At 37.3% G+C, this 19550-nt stretch overlaps 1 protein-coding gene across 1 annotated transcript in view; it reads left to right on the forward strand.

Moving 5' to 3' along the window:
- Nucleotides 1–19550, forward strand: part of CTNNA1 (catenin (cadherin-associated protein), alpha 1, 102kDa) — a 176610-nt gene that overhangs the window by 49164 nt on the left and 107896 nt on the right. The window contains exons 4-7 of the mRNA XM_012646360.1: nt 9263–9429; nt 9981–10100; nt 15453–15722; nt 18168–18371. Of these exons, the coding sequence (XP_012501814.1) occupies nt 9263–9429; nt 9981–10100; nt 15453–15722; nt 18168–18371 (761 nt within the window). The remainder of the gene's footprint in view (nt 1–9262; nt 9430–9980; nt 10101–15452; nt 15723–18167; nt 18372–19550) is intronic.

Raw genomic sequence — 19550 nt, forward strand, 5'->3', positions numbered from 1 at the left:
CTACCGGAAATACTCCGTTATTTTTATCTGAGTTTTTGCTTTTTCATTTTTCCAAAAATGTTTGCATACGGTGCCAGTGCTCCTTCCACCGCTTGTTTTATTTTTAGTGCTTGTATCGTAGAAGAGTCTGTCAGAAAAGAAATCAAAAGTGGTCTTGAATAGTTGGAACCCTTCTGCCAGATTATCTAATGTCAACTTGTTTTCTGGCACTGCTTCTTCTACATCATCTTCTTCATCTAGCGCTGGTTCAGAAGCAGCCATGACCATCAAGTTATTTTCCATTAATTCCCCTGGTGTGGTATCTTTAAGGTCTTGAATTTCTCCAAGATCCGTATCTTGAAACCCTTCACTCTCCACATTTTTTGCCATACCCATAATCTCTTTCATGATTTCCTTGATTGGCTCTGTTGTATATACTGTGAAATCATGTACAACATCAGGAGACACTTTTGTCCAGCAGGAATTTATCGTTTTGGGCTTGATGGCTTTCATGGCTTTTTCTGTAATAACGATGGTATGTTCAGTGTCATAATCCTTCTAGACTTTTCATTATGTTCTCTCTATTGGGGTTCTCTTCCATAGTGTTGGCAGTCCTTTCCATAGAGTACCATTTGTAATGAGCCTGAAAGGTTCTTAGGATCCCCCAATCTAGAGGGTGAATCAGAGATGTTGTGTTTACGGGCAAGTAGACCACTTTGATGCATTCAGTGTTGAACTCAGATATCCTTTCTCTTTAATGATTTTCTTTTTTTTTTTGAGACAGAGTCTCACTGTGTTTCCTGGGCTAGAGTGCCGTGGCGTCAGCCTAGCTCACAGCAACCTCAAACTCCTGGGCTCAAGCAATCCTTCTGCCTCAGCCTCCCAAGTAGCTGGGACTACAGGCATGCGCCACCATGCCTGGCTAATTTTTTCTATATATTTTTAGTTGTCCAATTAATTTCTTTCTGTTTTTAGTAGAGATGGGGTCTCACTCTTGCTCAGGCTGGTCTCGAACTCCTGAGCTCAAACAGTCCGCCTGCCTCGGCCTCCCAGAGTGCTAGGATTACAGGCGTAAGCCACTGTGCCCGGCCACTTTAATGATTTTCTTAAGAGTGTTTGGGAACTCGTTTGCTGCCTCTTGGTTGGCAGAAGCTGCTTCTCCTGTTATCTTGACATTTTTAAAGCCAATCTCTCTCTAAAATTATCAAACCATCCTTTGCTGGTATTAAATTCTCTAGCTTGAGATTCTTCATCTTCCTTTTGCTTTAAGTTGTTATATAATGACCTTGCTTTTCCTTGATCATATTAGAGTCTATAGCAATTTCTATGCTTTTCTTATAGCAATTCTACACCCACATAAAAGCTGAATTTTCAGTATGAGATAAAAAGATATTTTGCAGTTAGTGCACGGTTTTCGTACCTGCTGGCATAACAATGATAGCTTCATGAATTTCCTTTCCTTTTCTTTTCTTTCTTTCTTTTTTTTTTTTTTATAATGATCCTCACACTGGGTTCGTTTATCTTGAAATGGTGGGGAACCATAGCTGTAAACTTTAATCTACTGCATATATCAGGCAACTCAGTTTCTTCTTATAATGTCATGATGGGAGCGCTTCCAGAATCAGTAGTGTCACTTCCTAAGGGTTCCATGGTGTTATTCAAGGTTTTCGGTATTGTACTAGACACGATGAAAATAGAGGAGAATTGTGAGAGATCACTTTTTACTGTGATACGCTATTTACTGGAGAGACTGGAGAGGCAAACTGTTTACGTGGAGATGATTAATGTCACATGATGTTTTAAGCTGATAGTCAACAAAACTTGAGCTCACTGCAGTAGCAACAGGAGGTGACTACAAAATTATGATAGCACAGTATGTACTACAGTTAATTTTGTTATAATGATTTAATAATGCATCTTTACATGCTTACATTTATGGTGCCATGTATAATCTGTACGTTTGTGTGCGTAAATTTTGATAAATTTTACGTTTTCGTAATAGATTTGTGGTTTTTTGTTTTTCCTTTTTTTTTTTTGAGACAGAGTCTCACTCTTTTGTCCCAGATAGAGTGCAGAGATGTCATCATAGATCACTGCAACCCCAAACTCCTGGACTCAAGTGATCCTCCTGCCTCAGCCTCCCAAGTAGCTGGGACTACAGGCACACATGCCATGATGCCCAGCTAATTTTTTCTCCTGCCCCCATTTATCTATCTATCTATCTATCTGTCTGTCTGTCTATTCATTCATTCATTCATTCATTCATTTTGAGACAGAGTCTCACTCTGTTGCCTGGGCTAGAGTGCCGTGGCCTCAGCCTAGCTCACAGCAACCTCAAACTCCTGGGATCAAGCGATCCTTCTCCTTCAGCCTCCCGAGTAGCTGGGACTACAGGCATGTGCCACCATGCCTGGCTAATTTTTTATATATATATATTTTAGTTGTCCAGCTAATTTCTTTCTATTTTTAGTAAAGACGGGGTCTCACTCTTGCTCAGGCTGGTCTCGAACTCCTGAGCTCAAACGATCCTCCCGCCTCGGCCTCCCAGAGTGCTAGGGTTATAGGCATAGCCACCGCGCCTGGCCCTGGCTAATTTTTTCTATTTTCATAGAGACAGAGTCTCACTCTTGCTCAAGCTTGTCTTGAACTCCTGAGCTTTTAGGTGATCTTCCTACCCCTGCCTCCTAGAGTGCTAGGCTTATAGGCATGAGCCACTGTGCCTGGCCTAGATTTTTTGTATATTTTATGGTAGTAAATGAAAAAATAGACTAGTATCTACATATATTTTGTGCATTCATGACATACCTTTTTCTTATTTTTTGATATTTCTAGGCTACATGCTTTGCCTGATTTTTCAAATTGTTGCCAATTAAAAAAAATTTTTCTAATATATTTATTGAAAAAAATCCACATATAAGTAACCTATGCAGTTCAGACCAAAACTGTGTTGTTCAAAAGTGAACTGTACAAACTTTGCTGCTAGTTCTTAAGTGCATAAATTGCCACATAAATAACAGATATACATCGTCTGTGACCCATCATGTGACTTTCAAAGTCTGTTGATGATTGTTCCCTATACATCTATTCAGTTTATGCAAAGTGTGTATTTGTGTTGCTTTTTTCTCTCCTAGTTTCTCCACTTGAACTATTTTACAAAAGTGGATGACTGAAAGAGGGAAGTAGCCAAAGAAATTAAAAGCAGTAAACCTGGAATTGAAATTTGATTAGAATATAAAGGGAAGAAATAGCTGACTGAGGAAATGTTGACTGCTGTTTAAGACTCTAGATATGCAGTCAGAGGAACTTAAGTGAAGGCAAACTTCTTAAATGAGAAATGTGGTTGTGATGAAAAGGATGATGATATTGAAGAGAACGTGAGATCATTAATAGTGTCATATTAAAGGAACTCTTGGAGATATTTTATGAGAAATAAAGACAGATATTGGCTAAAACGGATAAAATGTTGGAAACTGATCCAAGCTTCGAAAGGAAAGTGACAATTTATCAAGGGATAAAAAAGATGCTTACTCTGCACCTTAAATTAAATGACAGGAAGGTGACAAGCAACCATTGTTCAAACTAGTTTTGAATATATATATATTTTTTTTTACAAAGAAATACTTTAATTCTTATATACTTTAATACTTACTTAAATACTTTAATTCTTTATAATGTTTATAATATTTTAAATTTAATGTATTAAATAAATATTAGTTGACTATTTTTGTCATATCCCTATATGTTTATAATTAACAGTAAAGGAATTTTTAACTCTTTGACAAATTTTTAAAGGTCACAGGGCAATTGTAATTTTTCCATTGATAATTAAGATTACTTCGCACTGTTGCAGCTTGTATGGTCATCTTTACAGTCCTGTCCCGTGCAAAGTGAAGATTAGCAATATTATCATCTGTTTTACAACAGTGGACACTGAGACTTAGTGGGGAAGCTGTATGTGGTTTCTGTCTGTTTGACTTCTAAGTTCATGATCTTACTCTCTTCATTATGCTATTACTCCCAAACAAAATGAAAAATAAATAAAAACAGAAAATAATAAAAAATAATTCTTTTAGTAGGCTCTTGACTTTTCTTCCTTCTGGTAGCAGGCCAGAGCAATCTTATTTGTAACTTGTTTTATTACCCTTGAAATCTGGTCTCTGCACCTCCCACAAAGCTACTCTTCTTCCTCTTCTTCCTTCCCTGGCTTCCTTGGCTTTCTGTGGTCATTTTAGGTCTTTGACTTGGTGTTTCTGCTGCCAGGAATGCTCTTCCTCCAGATAGCCACATCATTACTGCAATTCTTTTTTCAAGACTTTTTTCATAAGATATCTTTTTAGTGAGGCCCACTTTGCTCCCCCTACTTTAAATTGTATCTTACATCCCCATATAAGTATCTTGTATCCTTCTTTCTGTCATTGCTCCCCCCACTCCAGTACTTTTGTCTAATAAACTATATAATTGACTTATTATGTTTATTTTTCTCTCCCATTAGAATGTAAGTCCCTGGAGCTGAGGATTTTTGTCTGGTGGGTTCATTTCCCAAGCATTTAGAACAGTGTCTGGCTCATAGAAGGTGCTCAGTAAATATTTGTTGAAAGAAGGCATGAATACTCTTGAAGGTCACTGCTGAACAGATGAATACTCACGAAACACAATGAAGACCTTTTCTCTCTATCTTCTTATCTTGTTTTACTGTATAATAGTCTACCAGATTGTTATAACAATTATTATATAATAATCTGCCCAGACTGTTTTCCAAAGCAGCTGCACCATTTTATATTCCCAATTCCCAACATCAGGATATGAGAGTTCTAATTTCCCAACATCCTTACCATTTGCTATTATCTGTCCTTTTGATTATAGCCATCCTAGTTGGTATGAAGTGTTATCTTATTATGGCTTTGATTTTATTTCTTTGATGGCTAATGAGGTTGAGCATATTTTCGTGTGCTTATTGGCCATCTCTATATCTTCTTTGGAGAGACATCTATTGAAATTCTTTGCTTATTTTAAATTGGATTGTTTGTGTCTGTCTCTCTCTCCTCTTTTTTTTTTTTTTTTTTTAAAAGAAATGAAGTCTCACTGTATAGCCCAGGTTGGATGTAAACTCTTGGGCTCTAGTGATCCTCCTGCCTTAGCCTTCTGAGTAGCTGGGACCACAGGCATGTGGTACTGCGTACAGTAAGAGTTCTTCATATATTCTGTATACTGGATCCTTATCTAGTATATGGTTTGAGAAATGTTCTTCCATTTGTGGGCTGTCTTTTCATTTTCTTTATAGTATCCTTTGAAGCACAAAAGTTTTAAATTTTGATGATGTCCAATTTATTTTTCTTGTTTGTGCTTTTAGTATTATAGCTAGGAAACCATTGCCTAATCAGAGGTCACGAAGACTTACAAGTAGTATTTTCTTCTAAGTGTTTTATAATTTTAATTCTTATAATTAGGTTTCTTTTTTTTTTTTCTGTCTTACACTCTGCATTCCTTTTTGAGAAATACGTAGGTTTCAATCCATTTTGTAGGTATGTGGTATGAGGTAAGGATCTAGTTTATTTCTTTTGCATTTTGCAGTTGTCCCATCACCATTTGTTGAAAATACCTTTCTCCATTGAATGGTCTTGGCACCTTTGTTAAAAATCAGTTGACTATATTTCTGGGTTCTCGATTCTAGTCCATTGATATATATGTCTATGTTTGATTTGGTTGACCAGTTTTCTCTTAGAATGTCTTGCTTTCATGTTTTTGATAACAGTGCATTGACATGGTTCTCTTTGTTTGTCTTGTTACAAAATCTTCCTCCCCTAAGTCTTAGAACCGCAGTCTCCAAGGTGCTAACCTTTTTTTTTTTTTCAATCTTTCCCAATTCATGTGCCTTCTACACTTCTGGCCTTCTTTTCCTTCTCCTTCTCAGGACTGCCGTAACTTGAAACCTTTAAGTAATGTACGCTGCTCTTTTTCTTCTTTATAGTAAAAAGTTATGAGATCTTTTGACCCCTGCCTTTGTAATTTATTACTACTTTTTTCTGGGTTCTCACTGTAGCTTTCTGACCCATCTCTCTGAGCAGGTTTATTATATATACTTTTGATAGGTTAATCCTCTGTACCTATTACTTTGAATTCCCTCTGGCACAGGGAATTGAATTCTGTTTGTTCATGGCCTTTTTACTGCCTTTTCCTCTTCTTCCAAATACATCCCTCACTGCTCAGTTAAACTAGAGAATTCAGGCCTGAAATGAGCCTTCTTATCATATACTTCAGCTTGATAAGTGGTTCTAAGAGCAAAAATATTGGCATTACAAATCCTGGCCCTACCATTTACTATTAATAGTTAGGTGGCAGTGATTTAGTTAATCTGTATAGGTTTTAGTTGTCTCATTTGTAAAGAAAAGCTAATACCATCTACTTTTTAAGTGGTTGACAGAATTAAATAAAATATGTATAGAGCCATAGAGTAGACATTTAATAGATGTTGGACATTATTATGTTGCTGTAGCTTCTACTTTAGGTGGTAACTCCCTTAACTCTCCTGCCCAAATCCTTCCTATCCTTCGAGGTATGGTTCCATTTCAGAAAACCATGCTTTCCGTAAAGCTATTGCTGGCATTTCACTTCTTCCCCAAATGGGTTGTTAGTGTTAACTCCGTTGAAACCCCATGATACTTTGTGTTTTTCTTACAGCTTTTGTGTTAAAATGCCACATAATTTCTGCATGGTCACATTGTCTTTTCTGGATTATAAGTCATTTGTAGGCAAGGATGGTATGGTTCAGCTTTGTGTCCTGGCATTGGATTTGATTGTTTTAGTGTGTAGTAAGTGCTCAATAAGTAGGTGAAAGTCTATTTATTGTATAAGGCCAATATCTCTTGCTTACTCTTGTTTAATAGTAAGTGTTTAATAGTTGTTTAAGATAGTATTGATAGTGTTTAAGGCAAATATCTCTTTCTGCAAGTCTTTCCAGATGAATTCTTCCCTGAGTAAATAGCTTTCCCCATCATATTCCGGTTGCACCTTGTCCACAAGGCTGTTGTAATTCTGACTGCGTTGTAATACTCTATGATTTGTGAGCCCTTTCAATGCAGGTATCTTGTCTTAATCAGCTCTTAATTGTTTGATTGTCTGTCTTCCTCCCACCATAGAGCTTCTTGATGGCATGGGCTGTTTCTTATGTACTGTATCACAGGCACCTAATACAGTCCTTGACGTATGGTGGGTGCTCAAATATTTGTTGAATAATTAAATAAAAGAATGAATGAGCTCCATCTTTTAAAAATACTATAAGATATCAGTGTTAATGTTATAATCCACATGACAATTGCCATATGTCTGCATCTTCCTAAAGATAAAAGGAAAGACTATATTAGATCCAGGAAAACCTTTTAACCTTTTCTTTTGAGACAGAGTCTTGCTTTGTTGCCCGGGCTAGAGTGAGTGCCGTGGCGTCAGCCGAGCTCACAGCAACCTCAAACTCCTGGGCTCAAGCAATCCTTCTGCCTCAGCCTCCCGAGTAGCTGGGACTATAGGCATGTGCCACCATGCCCAGCTAATTTTTTCTATATATATGTAGTTTTAGTTGTCCAGATCATTTCTTTCTATTTTTTGGTAGAGATGGGGTCTCGCTCTTGATCAGGCTGATCTCGAACTCCTGACCTTGAGCGATCCACCCGCCTCAGCCTCCCAGAGTGCTAGGATTACAGGCATGAGCCACCGCACCCGGCCTTAACCTTTTCTTTGTTGCAAGTTATTTCTGACCTGACAAATATGCACAGCTTATCTTTACTCCTAGTACTATGTAGTGCTTCTAAGCCTAATTGATATATGAATCTGAAGTGAATTTAAGTTTTTTCCCCTCTAGGCTTTATTGTTCAACTAAAGATGAGAGTTAGAAGAAATTTGGTAGGTCTGTTGAGAAATAGCTAGGCTTCTTAAGAGTGCCCCCCACTTTTTTTTTTTTTAAACAAATTCATGGTAGAGATGAAAGAGTGAATGGCTTTTAGGCTTTAATCTGAAGTGGGTACACTCAGGCAAGGGAGAAATTGCTTTTCCAGGAATCCAAAGATGACTGTGTAGGCCCTGCCTGTATAACTAGTGGACAAGATGTAGTCCTGGCCCTCTAGTTGCTTCCAGCTATAAGACAAGAGGAACGGTAGACACGCTAAATCTGCGGACCCCAACCCCTGGGTCACTGACTGGTACCTGGCTGTGGCCTGTTAGGGACCAGGCTGCAGAACTCCGCTGCCACGTACCCCCATCTGTGGAAAAATTGTCTTCCATGAAACTGGTCCCTGGTGACAAAAAGGTTGGGGACCTCTGCAAATGAACAGAAATGAATGACAAAAAGTTTTAGTAGCACAAGTTACCAGAAAAATGTTATAAATAAATTCTCGAACTCAGGATCGCATAAGGTGGATTTTCCTAGTAACTATAGTAAAATCTGTTTTACATGTTTTTGTCTTGTTTTTTTGATTATGGATAGAGTACCTGTTAATTATAGAAATTGTTTTTTTTGCAAGTACAGAATAACGTAAAGAAATAGTTTGTAACCCAGTGATAACTATTATTTGCCTTTTGAGTCTAATCTTTTCTCTGTGTTTTTTAAAAAATATATTTATAATTTCATCTTCTTCTGCTTAAGCTTTCATCATAAGCCTTAACATTTTTTCATATATATGTTAATATTTGCGTAATAGTCAATTGTAGACTACACCATGATTTACTTAACTTGATGCTTATTTTTGAGCACTTGAACTTTTGGCAGTGTTTCACTGTGAGGGAAATGAACGAGTCAGTGGCTGAACTCTGTCTTCATATACCAATGAGTCTCTGTTAGGGCTGCACATACTGGATAGTCGGGATGGTTAATGGAGTGTGGTGGTCCTACACAGTGGTTGCCCTGTTTCTGTATTCCGTGGATGTGAGGGTAGATTGCAGTAGAGCCATTTTTTTCTCCCATTCAAATCTTGAATTTTTTTTTTTTTAAAGATACGCATAATACTCCTTTTTCGAAGAAATATTATTGGATAAAAGCCTCTTTAAGCCTTTAAGCCTCTTGATACATAGTGCCAAGTCATTTTCCAGATACTTTCACCAGCAATATATGAGGGTGGTTTTTTAGTGACAGCTATAAAACAAATAAAATAAAAGAAAATAACAATAAAAATGAAAACCCTTAAACTAAATCTGTGCATGAAATATACAAAGTTTGAACTATTTTTATTTTTTTTTAAATGTAGCTCAGTTATTTGGGATCATTCTTGCTGAGTTTGTTTTTCATTCTGTAAAATAGGTGATTTGATGAAGAGTGCTGCTGGAGAGTTTGCAGATGATCCCTGCTCTTCCGTGAAGCGAGGCAACATGGTTCGGGCAGCTCGAGCTTTGCTCTCTGCTGTTACCCGGCTGCTGATTTTGGCTGACATGGCAGATGTCTACAAATTACTTGTTCAACTGAAAGTTGTAAGTATAGGCCTATGTCTATAATTTTGTCTATCACAGTAAGGCTGCTACTGACCATACTTAGTACTGCATTCCTTAGGATTTAGATTGGTTTCGAACTTGGTTTATCTCAGTGGACTAGGGATGATTTAATTTGCACTTATTCCTCTACTCCAAGTTTGGATGATGCTGGCTCTGTTGTGAGCCAGCATTGTCTTGATTCTAATGAACTTGTAGCAAAGATACTGTTTTGACTCCTTCTGTTTTTGCAGTAGTGATTAAAAATTTCCTTATATTAGTAGAGTTTCAGAGTTGAGAAACTCAAGATACATGAAACTGTGTACTTTTAGATAGAGGCCAATATAATAGTATCTTTCCCACCTCCTGTAAAACTCCCTTGTAATAGCTGCCCAAATGTTCGAGGGCCATGCAAACTCAAGACATTTAAGTTTGGATTGTGGGTTGCTTTTTGAGTAGCTGTTAAAAGGAATAAAAAATTCTAAGATACTGTTGTCTTTATTTACAGACCTATATTGTTCAGAATTTTTATTTTTTGGGGTCACATTTTATAGGTAGAAGATGGTATCTTGAAACTGAGGAATGCTGGCAATGAACAAGACTTAGGAATACAGTATAAAGCCCTGAAGCCTGAAGTGGATAAGCTGAACATTATGGCAGCCAAAAGACAACAGGTATAATTATGATTTGGGGATATATTAAAGTTTTTTATTTTATTATCCAGCCTGTTTTCTGAAGGTACCATTACCTTCCTCTGCCAATATAATTCCATTGAAACATTTAAACTAAGAGGTGTCTTTTCAGTATGGTGCTGTTAATAAAATTGTAATTAAGTTGCATTCATGCGATGCTCCTATTTTAACTCTTATAAAAATTTTATCTTAAGTAGCTTTACAATTTGTGGTGAAGGTAGTATCTGGAGAGGTGATAGGTCTTTGTTATGTGTGTTCAAGGATTAACCTGAGTTAGTGGTGGAGTTTAACTCAGATTTTTTAAAAACCTAAACCAGTTAAAACATTGGAATTATCTCTATATCAGAAAGTATCTCTATCCCTGCATCCCTGAGCCCTGAGTTTTGTCATTTTTTAACTGTTTATTATTATTATTATTATTATTATTTTTGAGACAGAGTCTCACTCTGTTGCCCGGGCTAGAGTGCCGTGGCATCAGCCTAGCTCACAGCAACCTCAAACTCCTGGGCTCAAGCAATCCTCCTGCCTCAGCCTCCCGAGTAGCTAGGACTACAGGCATGCACCACCATGCCCGGCTAATTTTTTCTATATAGATTTTTTAGTTGTCCAAGTAATTTCTTTCTATTTTTTTAGTAGAGACAGGGTCTTGCTCTTGCTCAGGCTGGTCTTGAACTCCTGAGCTCAAACGATCCACCCGCCTCGGCCTCCCAGAGTGCTAGGATTACAGGCGTGAGCCACCGCGCCCGGCTTATTATTATTTATTATTAGTAGTTTCCATTGTTTGAGATGTGGGTGAGTGTTCTTATTTTTCCAAGCACCAACAACTCTTTGGTGTTTGCACTGTTGGGGTGCTTTGAAACCCGTCCTATGCACTTCTGTTGGATGCTGTGTGTTTTAGGGGGTATATTCTAGAAGGAGGATACACATGTTGCCATCCAGCTTCTTAAAACCTTCATAATCCTGATCAAGCTTATGCTTTTAATTCATATTTTAAAACAAGACCTGAAAAGATGAATTGTTAGCCAATACTTGTATCAGTTAGGATACCTGTGCTGTAGCTTGCAGAAAACTTAGCTCCCAAACTGCTTGAACTGTGGAGGATTTGTTTTCTAACTAGAAGTCCTGAGTTAGGTTAAGTGACTTCAGGATTGTTAAATTTAAGGGCTTTGCATTATCATCAAGGATCCAGGTTTTTACATTTTCAGCATTGCTATCTTCAGTGTGCTTGACACTGGATAGCTACAGAAGCTCTAGGGATGACACTGGCACACATCAATATGTCCAGTGAGAAAAAAGGACTGTTTCTTCCATATGTCTCTCTTTATAAGCAGGCAATCTAGAAGCCCCTAGGTGAATTGTGCAAACTTGTTTAATCTTAACAAAATAATATCAATTAGATATTATAATTGGTCACATATTAATTTCTATAGATGAAGGAACTGTGAACACAGAGAGGTTATATAAGCTGGCACAGTCATTCATCTAGTAAGTGGTGGAGCTAGAATTTGCACCCAGGTTGTCTGGCTTCAGAGGACAGGGATTTTGTCTGTTTTAATTGCTCCTGTAATCTCTTAGATCTAGAACATTGCCTGAATATGGTAGTGTTCAATAAATATTTGTTTAACAAATGAGTGAACAAGCCACTTTGCTGTACTGCAGATCCATCCTGGAATGGGATTCTAAGTGTGGCCTTAATCAATTACTTTCTTGGGCTGGAATATTATTTGCTGACTACAAGCGTTGTACTTCCATTAGCCTCCAGGCTCTTTGACCATAAGCGTAAAAGTGATGGCAGAAGTAATGATGGGCTGGCAGCAATCCTGGTTCCTATGAGAAAGACCACCTCTGCCTCACATTGTCAACTCTCGTTTCCCAACATGCTAGAGTGCTTTGATGTTTACATTCTATCCACCCATGTATACAGAGCTTATTGAGATATTTGGTGAGAACTTAATGCTTCTTATTTCTTATCTAGTCTGTGAACTCTTGACTTTCATGATTATTTTTTCTAAAATCTTGAACAAGGCCAAGGCAAGAGGATCACTGGAGGCCAGGAGTTCAAGACCAGCCTGGGCAACATAGCAAGACCTTGTCTCTACAAAAAATAAAAAAATTAGCTGGGGGTGGTGGTGTGCATCTGTAGTCCAAGGAACTTAGGAGGCTAGGTGGGAGAATTTATTGAGCCTAGGAGTTTGAGGCTACAGTGAGCTATGGTCAGGCCACTGCACTCCAGCCTGGGTGACAGAGTGAGACCCTGTCTTAAAAAAACAAACAAACAAAAAAACCCAACAAACCCACTTGAATGGAAGCATTGGTAATGGCACTGTGTTATTATTTGTAAACAATCTGAACTGGTTGGTGGTTTGACCAAGCACTAATTTCAAATATATCTATGGCTACAATTTTATATTATTAAGAGGGAAATGAGAGGAAACTTTCACTTGAATCTTCAGCTCTTGGGTAGAGATAGTGTTACAGATTGCTTAGAAGTTAGCTTCTATTTCTTGGTCACTGCATGGGACGGATAGTTCAAATTACATTGAAAGCAGTCATTTTCTCTTTATGTTTTCTGTTTTGCTGTTCCCGAGTCTGCTTGAACTGTAACTGGATTGGTGAAGTTGGGGAATTTTGAAGTCTAAAGTAGACCAAGGGACCCTAATTTCATAAGTAATCTATTACATTGTTTAATAGATTACTTTTCTCAATAATCTAGATTACTTACCAGCACTATATATCTTGAAAATAATACTTTTGATTGATCATCATTCTTTTTTTTTTTTTCCTTAGACAGAGTCTCGCTCTGTTACCCGGGTTAGAGTGTCGTGGCGTCAGCCTAGCTCATAGCAACCTCTAACTCCTGGGCTCAGGCAATCCCCTAGTAGCTGGGACTACAGGCATGATCCACCATGCCCGGCTAATTTTTTCTATATATATATTTTTAGTTGTCCAGCTAATTTCTTTCTATTTTTAGTAGAGACGGGGTCTTGCTCTTGCTCAGGCTGGTCTCGAACTCCTGACCTCGAGCGATCCTCCGCCTTGGCCTCCTACAGTGCTAGGATTACAGGCGTGAGCCACCACGCCTGGCCTGATCATCATTTTTACTACAATAAATAGTGCTGCCCTGTGGTAGTGTCCATTTTCTTATCTTTACGTAACAAAATCTAGTTTCTTTGTGCTAAGGCAAAAGCAATTCTAAAGAGAGAAAATAGAACTCTTTAGCAGTTAGGATAAATGATGGCATTTAGTTGTCATTTTCATCATAGGTTAAAATATATCCCCCATACTTGGTAAATAGGAAACTATCACAGATACATTGTGATGAGGCCAAGACATTTAGAAAACGCCACGCAGGACATGTACACCAGCTGTTTATGTGTAGTGGTTAGTCCTAGCCCTTTTTCGTAACTTGAATCTTAAAATGATCACCAATTCTCTAAATCCACATGGTCCCGTTTTTGAATATTTAGCCTAATGTGGTCTTTGGAAAAGTACTTTATCATACCTGACTAAGCAGTGGCTTAGGGAAGTCAGGTGTTGAGTAGTAATTCTGGCACCTATTAACTTTAGGTGACCATGAGTGTCTGTGGTAACCTGTATAAGAGGCTGTGCTTATTTAGGCCATTGATACTTAGGAGGAATGCCAAAGCTGATTGCAAAGCATTTTGTAAACAGAGGATAATTTAAGTGCTTAAGAGCAAATGCCTCCCTAAAAGACTTAACAGTCCCTGAGATTGTGGTGAGGGCAAGACATTTAGAAAATGCCACACAAAACATGTACACCAGCTGTTTAAGTGTAATGGTTAGTCATAGCCCCTTGTCGTAGCTTCAGTCTTAAAACGATCACTGATTCTCTAAATCCACAGGGTCCTCTTTCTGAATATTTAGCCCAATGTACTGTGCTATAGGGCATTTGGAGTGCTGTGAGCTATTACTTGCAAATTTAGATTCCAAACGAGAAAGCAATTCTAGGAGGAAAAGTAAGTAAGCTGTCATATTATACAAGGTTTGAATAAAGATGCAAACCTAAAATATATACTGAGATGAAGTTTCAGAAAAAAGGAAGCCAGCTTGGTGTCTCTAATGCTTAATTAGGAACTCATCTAGAAAGATGAGCCACTAAATAGCTAAGTCAGACTTTTAATTGAGTAATCGACTTTACCCTTTCTAACTTAGTCAATTTTCTCTTACTGTTTACACATACAATACTCAAAATGTTTAAATTTATACTCGGATTCAGTTGGTGACATTAATATTGAAATTTTGTGGTCGCATGTAAAATAGAGTTGGAATAGATGTGGTCATTAGGGAGTTATATTACCTATATTCCTCTTCTGTGGTGGTGATCCACATTTACTAAAGACTTGTATTTTTTTCTCTGAGTAATTTAAGTAACAATGGGATGCCAGAAATACCTGTTTCTGGTCTTGCTTATTGTTGGTATCACTTACTTATTGTTAATACTTAGCATATCCACCCAGCCTACCAAGTAGATGCCATTAGTGGAAGCGATGCCAGGAACCTCAAATCCTTTTAACTGTGGATTATAATTATGGGGTAGAGAAAATTGAAAAAGAACAGCTTAACATAAGACCACATCTAAACAGAATATTATGATTATGAATTGAAGTCATGAAGCACATGCGCCTCAGCTTGATGGCCTAATGACCTGTGAACTCATTGATTGTACTGTGTTAGGAAAGCATGGTTCTGTGTCTTAGGGTGGTCTTTGGAGAGAAGAGAGGAGTTGTGTACTTGTGAGAATAGCTTTGTCATATCCTCACCTGGTTGTTCATGCAGACCTGTAGTATTCTGTCCCAAATTTCACAAAACTCATAATGAATTCGTGTACCTTAACAAATCCTCATAATAAACCTTACTCTGTTCAGATGGGTCTTTGCATGATCTTTCTATTTTGTTTGGAATAGGCACATACATATATAGAGAGAGTTAATCAAGATGCTAGGCAGATTTATGTTTTGTCTTTTATTTAGTGCTGTGCTAGGTGCTTTGCATGTATTATCCCATTTAATTCTCAAAACAATGATAAGAAAGGTAATGTTTACAGAATGAGAAACTGAGCACAGAGAGTTTAAAATAAGGTCACAAAATAGCCAGGAAAAAATAGGAATAGACATTCAAATCCAGGTCTGTGTGATTTGAAATCTCAAAATTATATCATACTGTTTACTTTGTGATTAACTTTTAAGTCAGATTGTTGATAAAAATAATGTGTCTAATTAGTAGAAACTCTAACTTTTCAGAATGTACTGACGAATTTTTGCACGAACAGAATCCATATAAAGAGTGCTCCAATTTCTTATTTTACTCTTGTAGGAACTGAAAGATGTTGGCCATCGTGATCAGATGGCTGCAGCTAGAGGAATCCTGCAGAAAAACGTTCCCATTCTGTATACCGCATCCCAGGCATGCCTACAGCACCCTGATGTTGCTGCCTATAAGGCCAACAGGGACCTGATATACAAGCAGCTGCAGCAGGCGGTCACAGGCATTTCCAACGCAGCCCAGGCCACCGCCTCAGACGATGCCTCCCAGCACCAGGGTGGAGGTGGAGGAGAACTGGCATATGCACTCAATAACTTTGATGTAAGTTTTGCTTGAGAGGAAACTTCAGGCTCTTTACCATCCCCCAAAAGATAACAGGTTCCTGGGGAAATGTGATCAAGGCTTCTGATGATAGCTCAGTTTCCACTTAGATTTGAAATTTAAGCTGTAAGAAATCATGAATCATCAGTCTACTTGATCTTAACTTGGCCTAAAGCATGTATCTTTTTTCTTTTTTTTATTAATAATTTGGGTTAAACCTCTGGTTTCTTTTATGCAACTTGTGTTTCCTATGAGGTCATTCTTTGTTGAGGATATGAGGTTGGTTCATTTCAGTCAAGATTTTGACTTTTTGGCAGATGTGAAGCTATGGGAGACACAGAAACAAAGTACATGTAGGTCTGCCCCTGCCAGGGCCTCATGATCTATTGAGAGATTAAGAAACATTATATGTGACTGCAACAGAAGTGCCATCATCTTAATCTTACTTGGGTGTGTAGACATATCAATACTTCTCAGTGACTAAATTGGAATAATGAACAAAAAATTTGATGAAGTGGAAGCAGATTTGGGATTAAAGTATTTTCTTACCATAATGCTGTATGATTACCTTTCATAATAGATGTTGCCCTAGATCTATCCTGTGTATACAACTGTAATGTTAATTTTTTTGGATGTGTTTTATGTTTTTAATTGCTACCCACAATGCCTCATGGCTTCCAGTAGATGGCAGCAGCTTAAGATTTTTTAATAGGTTTGTTTATTTATTTATTTTTAAAGCTGTTGGGGCAAATTTAAAAAAAAAATTAAAGGGGAATTGTGTTTCAAGTGGCTAGCATCCTTTCATAAGTAGGGATGCATTGCTTTATAGAACCAATACAATGGGATGCATTTTGTTTTTTAAGTTTTTCCTTGCCTTTACCTTTTCTTTCTTTTTTTTTTGTCTTACTTCTTCATTTTGGCTTGGGTAACTGATCCTTGCTTACATACATGGCTGATTTAAGACTTCATAAAGCATGAAGGGAGTGTTAAGTCTAAGGACTGGGGTATTAGAACTGAATTTTTACCCTGGAGCTTTAAACATTAAAGTACTTTTTAACAAACTCTTACAATATATTATACAATTTACTGGCACTGTTTCTCCCCGCCTCCCCCAAATTAGGCAGTGTTAAGTATTTGTCTCTTTAAAGGCAGTACCATGGTGACATTTTTTCCTAAGTTGAGTAATATCTATCAGAAACTGCTTAACTTCTTAGAGTCACAGTTTTTTTATTGGTAAAATGAGGTGGTTGCACTAAATGCTCTCAGGCCCACTGTGGTTCTGTGACTCTATTAAAATTCTATGACCATTTATTCCTCATTTTTTGTTGTCTAGAAAGCATGTTATATTCAGTTTTGACCAGAGAAATCCTATAATAACCTAATCTGGTAAGAAAAATGATCAGCTAAAATGTGGGTTAATAATGAACTTAAGGTATTGCCTGTTCAGTTTTAGAACTGAGGGTTCTTTGGAAGGGAAAGAAGAAATGTATACTCATTGGAAAAGGGCAAGGTTTTGGGAGAAGAAATTTGGCATTTAAGTTGAAATCAATAAGGACATAGACCCTATAAAGAAAAATTAAAGCCAAAATATTTGCATGAACATTTACTAGTGTGAAGATAAATTGTATCAAGTGGAGAAGTCGGAAGGAGGCCAGTAGCTGGTGTCTTGGGGTGTTGATGTTTGACTTTGTTCCTATAGCGTAGTTTTGACTAGACCTTAGGTGGCACTGGGAAAGCTGGGCTTAAGTGGAGTCAGGGGAGGGAAGGGGAGAAAGAAGAAGGATTTATTCTTATTGAGGCAGTTATACATCACAGACTGGCTTTGTTGGGGAGGATTGCTATTATCTCTTACAGAATACTAGAGTTCATTGAGCAAAGAAAGTCTCTAAACTAGACATAACTGGATAAATTTTAGGCTAAATTGTTTATGAAACTTGATTAAATGTGTAAGGTGGGGATAATAGATGAAAATTCATTATAAATGCATTTCTTTCTGAAACTTTGAGGTTACCTTTACATTTTTATTTAAAATTTTTTTTTTATGGTGAAATAGTTCTAATACAACATAGCAGAAAAAGAGAGGTAATTTTTATTTTCCTTGTAATTCTCATTTGGTAGTTTTAATTACTGGTACTGTACAGGTTGACCTTTCAATGTTCAGAATAAGTAGCATGAGCATTATAAATTTGTATTTGCATTTGTGGTAACTCACCTTACCCAGGTGCTGTTTGGCTGGATAGTATTGCTTCCAGTGCCTTCTTTGAGAAGTGATCTAACATAGGCCAACTTATATGGAATGGCCACTCATCTGCCAAGAAGAATAACTTTCAGATGTTGGAATTTTTGTGTTAACTCTTAATATTCCTAATTGACACTTTCTTTACCTTCTTGAATAATGGAGGGAACAGAGATGAGCACTAACATTTAGTAATGCTTCTCCTGCAGAAACAAATCATTGTGGACCCCTTGAGCTTCAGTGAGGAGCGCTTTAGGCCTTCCCTGGAAGAGCGTCTGGAAAGTATCATTAGTGGGGCTGCCCTGATGGCAGACTCGTCCTGCACACGTGATGACCGGCGTGAGCGAATCGTGGCCGAGTGCAATGCTGTCCGCCAGGCCCTGCAGGACCTGCTCTCGGAGTACATGGGCAATGTGAGTGTCAAAAATTTTCTTTGAAGTAAGATATTTATACCTGGGGAGTTTTCCAGAACATGTTGGATCTGAGAGGTTTTAACTATTAATATCAAATATGTCCTTGACATTTTTGGATGGGTCAAATTTTTCAAGGAATGGAGAAATGGCTAAGTGGCCCTTTCCTCCCTGATTTTTTATTTAAATTTTTTTTGAACTTATAAAAATCATACAATGAGCACCTAAAAAATTTATCTAGATACACCAGTTAACACATATATACATGTGCATTTGTGTGTGTGTGTGTGTGTATATATATATATATATTATATATACAACATACTCTTTTTTTCTCTGAAGAATTTGGAAGTTGTAGATGTTATGATGGTTCACCTCTAAATATCTTAGCATGTCTCTCCAAAGGATAATGACCTTCTATACCACAAAAATGACATTATCGTAACTAGGTGGCCATCTAATTTTGGGCAAAAGGGAATGCTGAAAACCTGTCTCTTTAATATTTATAGTTTATGAAATTTTTTCCTGAACAGTATAGAATGTTGTAAGAGTAGATAATTACCAAATAGAGCTGTATGAGGCAAACTGAGTAGTGTTTTTCAATTTTTAAGCTTTGTATTTAAAAACCAGGGTTATGAAATTTGACACCTGACTTTTGTTTTGGCCATAGAAAATACTGTAATTGTTGATTTTTCCCTATTGTCATGTTTTTCTTTTTCCTTCCCTTATACTTTCTCTTCCATTCCAGTTAATTAATGCTAATTTAGAGTGATTGTCATTTAGACCTTGTGCCTAATATTTTACTGTGGCAAAGAAGCAATCAAATAAAAATTATATAAAATCATTTCAAAGGGAAGAGGAACAATATGAAGTTATCATCACTAGTGTTTTTGCCTATTTAATGCTTTTCAAAAAGAGATCTTGGTCCTTTCTCATTTGTTCATTTGCCATTCTTCTTGTTTGTTCGCTTACGGTCTATGTAAGTGAATAGGTAATGGTGAGTCATGATGGAATCCCTATGGTGAAGATGAATGCCTTCCTATGTGTATCTTGTTTCTACCATATTGTGAAATTAGTGAAGCATATCGAATTTTTTTAAGCCATTGCCATGTTTGATCATAGGCAGTCTACCTCAGAAAAATGTGATTAGAGGTTTAGTTAAATTAAATGGAAAAAGTGGTT

This window comes from Propithecus coquereli, unplaced genomic scaffold (assembly GCF_000956105.1).
Source record: "Propithecus coquereli isolate 6110/MARCELLA unplaced genomic scaffold, Pcoq_1.0 Scaffold242, whole genome shotgun sequence".
Taxonomy (NCBI): Eukaryota; Metazoa; Chordata; class Mammalia; order Primates; family Indriidae; genus Propithecus; species Propithecus coquereli.